The following is a 7,117-nucleotide window of genomic DNA, read 5'->3' as shown; positions in this document are numbered from 1 at the left end:
AGTCCATCCCAGTACCATCCCAGTCCATCCCAGTCCTCCCAGTCCATCCCAGTACCATCCCAGTCCATCCCAGTCCCATCCCAGTGCCCCCCGCAGTCCATCCCAGTACCATCCCAGTCCATCCCACTACCATCCCAGTCCCTCCCAGTTCATCCCAGTCCATCCCAGTCCCTCCCAGTCCATCCCAGTCCATCCCAGTCCTCCCAGTCCATCCCAGTACCATCCCAGTCCATCCCAGTCCTCCCAGTCCATCCCACTACCATCCTAGTGTCTCCCCCCGTCCATACCAGTACTTGCAGTCCATCCCAGTCCCCCCCACAGTCCATCCCACTACCATCCCAGTCCATCCCAGTACCTCCCAGTCCATCCCAGTACCTCCCAGTACCCCCCAGTCCATCCCACTACCATCCTGGTGCCCCCCCCCCGTCCATCCCATTCCATCCCAATCCATCCCAGTCCCCCCCGCAGTCCCTCCCACTCCAACCCAGTGACCCCCCCGTCCATTCCAGTCCCCCCAGCCCCTCCCAGTCCATCCCAGTACCACCCCCAGTGCCCCTCCGGTCCATCCCAGTACTTCCAGTTCATCCCAGTCCCCCGCGCAGTCCATCCTAGTGCCCCCCCAGTCCCCCCCCATCCCCCCCCGTCCCCCCATTAACTCCCCATTCACACCACGCCGCCTCTGTGGCCGCATTTATTGCCCCCCCCCATCACCCCATATTTACACGGGGGGGGTCTCCCCCTCGGCCCCCCCTCAGCACTCAATGGAGTCCTCCAGCAGCTGCAGCAGCGCGGGGGGGACCCCGGGGGGGGCTGGCGGTGGGGGGGGTCCGTGCTGGGGGGTTTCTGTGCCCCCCCCCTCTGCTGCCCCCCCCCCCCCCCGCGCTCTCTTCGCTCGTCTCCTCCTCTTCCAAAGCCGGCAGCGCCGCCCCCCCCCCCACGACCCCCCCCAACCCACGTGACCTCTCGCCGCCCCCCCCCCTTGGAGCCCCCCCTTCCCAAGCGGACTCCTCGCTCTGCCCCCCCCCGGGATCCCCCTCCCAAATCTCGCGAGATTCCGGCCCCCCCCCCTCCTCGACCGGCCCCCCCCCCATCCCCGGGCTTTGCTGGGGGGCGACGATGGTGGTCGTGGGGGGGGGGGGCGGAGGAGGGGGAGGGGGGGGCGGGGGGGGAGGAGGGGATTCGTCGTCCCCCATCCCCCCCCCCCCCGGGGGTCGCCCCCCCATCCCGACCGAGTTGGCCACGGGGGTGGGGGGGGCGGGGGGGGGAGGGGGAGGTGGGGGGGGGGGAGAGGAGGGTTGTGCCCCCCCCGCCCCCAACATGGCGTCGTCGCCCCCATCGCTGCGGCCTTCGGGGGGGCGGGGGGGGGACGGGGAGGATTTGGCGGCCGGAACCTGGAGGGGGGGGGGCAGATGGGGGGGGGGCATTAGGAGACCACAAAGGACCCCCCCATTATCTAACCCCCACCCCACCCCATAGGGATCCCCCCCCCACCCTGTAAGACCCCACTATATACGCCCCCCCCCCATATGAACCCCCCAGGACCCCACAATAAAACCCCCACCCTCCTGCCCCCCCCGTACATAGGGACCCCCCCCTACATAGGACCCCCTCCCCATATATAGGCCTCTCTACCCATATATAGGACCCCCCCTACATAGGGCCCCCCTCATACATAGGACCCCCTCCCCATATATAGGACCCCCCTACATAGGACCCCCTCCCCATATATAGGCCTCTCTACCCATATATAGGACCCCCCCTACATAGGGCCCCCCTCATACATAGGACCCCCTCCCCATATATAGGACCCCCCTACATAGGACCCCCTCCCCATATATCGGACCCCTCGCATACATAGGACCCCCTTCCCATATATAGGACCCCCCTACATAGGACCCCCTCCCCATATATCGGACCCCTCCCATACATAGGACCCCCTGCCTATATATAGGACCCCCCTACATAGGACCCCCCCCCCCATATATAGGACCCCCAGATGATCTTGCCCCTCAAACGACCCCCCCCCCAGTGGACCCCCATTTATAGGACCCCCCATAGAACCCCCTTATATGGCCCCCCCAGGACTCACCCATGACCCCCCACAGGACCCCCTCATAAGACCCCCCCAGATGACCCCCACCCATATCACCCCCCCCATAAAACCCCTCCCTCTGCATGAACCCCCCTCCAGGACTCCCCTATAGGACCCCACTATATGACCCCCCCCCCCCATATAAGCCCCCTATAGGACCCCACTGTATGACCCCCCCCCCATATAAGCCCCCTATAGGACCCCACTGTATGACCTCCCCACAAAGGACCCCCCCCCCATAGGACCCCCTCATAAGACCCCCACCCGGGTCCCCCCCCCAAATAGAAACCCTCCCTCTGCATGACCCCCCCAGGACCCCGAATAGGACCCCCTTATATGACCCTCCCAGTGGACCCCCCCATAGAACACCCCCCAATGGACCCACCCCAAATGACCCCCCCCAATGGACCCCTCCCCATATGACCCCCCCATAGTACCCCCACTCCCCATAGGACCCCCTTATATGCCCACCCCCCTCATAGGACCCCCCCTTGAACCCCCCCATTGAACCCCCCCCGAAATGACCCCCCCATAGAACCCCCCCTCCCGATGGGACCCCTCATAGGATCTCCCCATAGAACCCCCCCCCCCAATGGACCCCTCCCAAATGACCCCCCCACCAATGGACCCCTCCCCATATGACCCCCCCATAGTACCCCCATCCCTACGGGACCCCCTTATATGACCCTCCCAGTAGACCCCCCCATAGGACCCCCCCATAGAACCCCCCACAGGACCCCTTCATAAGACCCCCCCAAATGCCCCCCCCTCCCAATGGACCCCTCCCCATATGACCCCCCCCTCCCCATAGGACTCGCTTATATGCTCCCCCCTCCTCCTAGGACCCCCCATTGAACCCCCCCCAAATGACCCCCCCCAATGGACCCCTCCCAAATGACCCCCCCACCAGTGGACCCCTTCCCATATGACCCCCCCATAGTACCCCCATCCCTATGGGACCCCCTTATATGACCCTCCCATTGGACCCCCCCCATGGGACCCCCCCACAGAAGCCCCCCCCGAATGACCCTCCCCAAATGACCCCCCCATAGTACTCCCCCCTCCCCATAGGACCCCCTTATATGCCCCTCCCCATAGGACCCCCTTATATGCCCCTCCCTCCTCATAGGACCCCCCATAGAACCCCCCCCAAATGACCCCCCCCCCCATATGACCCCCCCATAGTACCTTCCTCCCCATAGGACCCCCCTATACAGACCCCCCCCAATTCACCCTCTTTGTGCCCCCCCCCGACCCCCCCCTCACCGGCTGGAACCACCGCAGGCTCTGTGTTGGGGGGGGGGGGGGGGGACAGAGGCAGACATCAGTTGTGGGGGGGGGCAACTCCTCCTCTAACACCCCCCACCCACCCCCCAAGACACCCCCGCCCCCAAGAAACCCCCCCCCCAAGACACCCCCCTGCATTGATACCATGGGTGCCCCCCATATATAGGTGCCCCCCCCCAATAAAAGGCCCCCTGACCCCCCATATTTCCCCCTCCACACATGTAGATGCCCCCCCCCCATATCACGAACCCCCCCCATAAGGGTCCCCCCCCCCATATATCACTCTCTGACCCCCCCACAATGATTCCCCCCTGCCCCATAGAGACAGCCCCCCCCCCCCCATATGTGGACCCTCCCATATATGGCCCCCCCCCCATTATATGTGCCCACAAATACCCCCAATTTGTGCCCCCCCCATACTGACACCCCCATGGTTGCCCCCCCATATCTGCCCTCCCCACCTTCCCCCCCATATAGGCATCCCCCATATAGGTGCCCCCCATCCCACCCCCCATATGATGCCCCCCCCATATGGTTCCCCCCCATACATGTGCCCCCCCATATAGGTGCCCCCCATCTCACCCCCTATATAGGTGCCCCCCCATATAGTTACCCCCCCCATATAGGTACCCCCCTTATATAGGTACCCCCCCTGTAGGTGCCCCTCCATATAGATGCCCCCCCCCCACCCCCAATATAGGTGCCCCCCCATATGGTGCCCCCCATCCCACCCCTCATATAGATGCCCCCCCCATACAGGTGACCCCCATCCTACCCCCCATATAGGTGCTCCCCCATATAGTTACCCCCCCCAAAGGTACCCCCCCATATATGTGCCCCCCCCCATATAGGTACCCCCCATCCCACCCCCCAATAGGTGCCCCCCCATATAAGTGCCCCCCATCCCACTCCTCATATAGGTGCCCCCCCTATATAGGTACCCCCCAACCCACCCCCCATATGATGCCCCCCCCATATGGTGTCCTCCCATATAGGTGCCCCCCCCCCATATAGGTGCCCCCCATCTCACCCCCTATATAGGTGCCCCCCCATGTAGGTGCCCACCCCTATGTACAGTTACACCCTCCCCCATATAGGTACCCGCTCCCCCCCATCCAGGTACCTCCCCCATATATGTGCCCCCCCCATATAGGTCCCCTCCATGTAGGTTCCCCCCCATATAGATGCTCCCCCTCCCCATATAGGTGCCCCCCCCCATATGGTCCCCCCCCATATATAGGTACCCCCCCCCCATATAGGTGCCCCCATCCCACCCCCCATATGATGCCCCCCCCCATGTAGGTGTCCCTCCCCATATAGGTGCCCCCCATCCCACCCCCTATATAGGTGCCCCCCCACGTAGGTGCCCTCCATATAGGTACCCACCATCCCTTCTCCCATGTAGGTGCCCCCCCACCCCCATATAGGTGCTCCCCATCCCATCTCCATATGGTGCCCCCCCATATAGTTACCCCCCCCCATATAAGTGCCCCCCATCCCATCCCACCCCCCATATAGTTACCCCCCCCATATAGTTACACCCCCATATGGTGCCCCCCCATATAGTTACACCCCCATATGGTGCCCCCCCCATATAGATGCCCTCCCCATATAGGTGCCTCCCATCCCACCCCCATATGGTGCCCCCCCATATAGTTACCCCCCCATATAGTTACCCCCCCCCCATGTAGGTGCCCCCCATATAGGTACCCACCATCCCATCCCCCATGTAGGTGCCCCCCCACCCCCATATAGGTACCCACCATCCCACCCCCCATATGGTGCCCCCCCATATAAGTGCCCCCCATCCCATCCCATCCCACCCCCCATATAGTTACCCCCCCATATAGTTACACCCCCATATGGTGCTCCCCCCCATATGATGCCCCCCCATATGGTGCCCCCCATCCCACCCCCCATATGGTGCCCTCCCATATAGGTTCCCCCCCCATACAGGTACCCCCCATATAGATTCCCCCCCCCCCATATAGGTGCCCCCCATCCCACATCCCATATGGTGCCCCCCCCATATAGGTTGCCCCCCTATGTAGGTGCCCCCCCATATGGTGCCCCACCATATAGTTACCCCCCCCAATATAGGTGCCCCCCCCCATATAGGTGCCCCCCATACAGGTACCCATCATCCCATCCCCCATGTAGGTGCCCCCCCACCCCCATATGGTGCCCCCCCATATAGTTACCCCCCCCCATATAAGTGCCCCCCATCCCATCCCACCCCCCATATAGTTACCCCCCGATATAGTTACACCCCCATATGGTGCCCCCCCATATAGATGCCCCCCCCATATAGGTGCCCCCCCATATAGGTGCCCCCCATCCCACACCCCATATGGTGCCCCCCCCATATAGGTTGCCCCCCCATATAGGTGCCCCCCCATATAGTTACCCCCCCCCCATATAGGTGCCCCCCATCCCACCCCCATATGGTGCCCCCCCCACATAGTTACCCCCCCATATAGTTACTCCCCCCCATGTAGGTGCCCCCCATATAGGTACCCACCATCCCATCCCCATATGGTGCCCCCCCATATAGTTACTCCCCCCCATATAAGTGCCCCCCATCCCATCCCACCCCCCATATAGTTACCCCCCCATATAGTTACACCCCCATATGGTGCCCCCCCCATATAGATGCCCCCTCCCATATAGGTGCCCCCCATCCCACACCCCATATGGTGCCCCCCCCATATAGGTTGCCCCCCATGTAGGTGCCCCCCCATTTAGGTGCCCCACCATATAGTTACCCCCCCCCCCCATATAGGTGCCCCCATCCCACCCCCTATATAGGTGCCCCCCCCACGTAGGTGCCCCCCATACAGGTACCCACCATCCCATCCCCCATGTAGGTGCCCCCCCACCCCCATATGGTGCCCCCCCATATAGTTACCCCCCCCCATATAAGTGCCCCCCATCCCATCCCACCCCCATATAGTTACCCCCCCATATAGTTACACCCCCATATACGTCCCCCCCCCATATACGTCCCCCCCCCATATAGTTACCCCCCCATATAGTTACCCCCCCCCCATATAGGTACCCCCCATATAGTTACTCCCCCCATATAGTTACCCCCCCCCCCATATAGGTACCCCCCATATAGTTACCCCCCCATATGATCCCCCCCATATAGTTGCCCCCCCATATAAGTCCCCCCCCATATAGATGCCCCCCCCATATAGATACGCCCCATATAGATGCCCCCCCCCCATATAGATACCCCCCATATAGATGCCCCCCCCCATAGGTGCCCCCCCCCCGTACCACATTGGGGTGTTTCTCCATGGCCAGCGCCGCTCTCTGCCCCCCCCTCTGTCTCCTCTGTCTCCTCCTGGCGGCTCGGAGGAGTCCCAGCAGCGCCGCCGCCCCCAGCAGCAGCAGCGCCCCCAGCGCCCCCCCCAGCGCCCCACGGCTCAGAGCCGGGCTGGGGGGGGGGTCCGAGGGGTCGGGGGGGGCTAAAAGGGGGGGGGGGAGAAAAAGAGGGGTCAGGGGGGGGATATGGGGGGGAAAAAGAGGGGTCGGGGGGGGATATGGGGGAGAAAAAGAGGGGTCGGGGGGGGATATGGGGGGGAAAAGGAGGGGTCAGGGGGGATACGGGGGGGAAAACGAGGGGTCGGGGGGGGATATGGGGGGGAAAAAGAGGGGTCAGGGGGGGATACGGGGGGGAAAACGAGGGGTCGGGGGGGGATATGGGGGGGAAAAAGAGGGGTCGGGGGGGAT

General features: G+C 63.6%; 1 protein-coding gene across 1 annotated transcript; it reads right to left on the bottom strand.

Annotated features, from left to right (window-relative positions):
* Positions 1-758: 758 nt before the first annotated feature.
* Positions 759-6,852, bottom strand: LOC146751030 (uncharacterized; the record flags this gene model as incomplete). The annotated part of the gene is made up of 3 exons (XM_085535754.1): positions 759-1,391; positions 3,359-3,379; positions 6,662-6,852. Coding segments are annotated over 3 exons (845 nt in total), but the record flags the coding sequence as incomplete, so codon positions are not given.
* Positions 6,853-7,117: the final 265 nt, after the last annotated feature.

The sequence above is a fragment of the Coturnix japonica genome, unplaced genomic scaffold, assembly GCF_054131305.1.
Source record: "Coturnix japonica strain WE unplaced genomic scaffold, WE-NBRP24 Scf171, whole genome shotgun sequence".
Lineage (NCBI taxonomy): Eukaryota > Metazoa > Chordata > Aves > Galliformes > Phasianidae > Coturnix > Coturnix japonica.
This window is presented reverse-complemented; position numbering and strand designations above follow the sequence as displayed.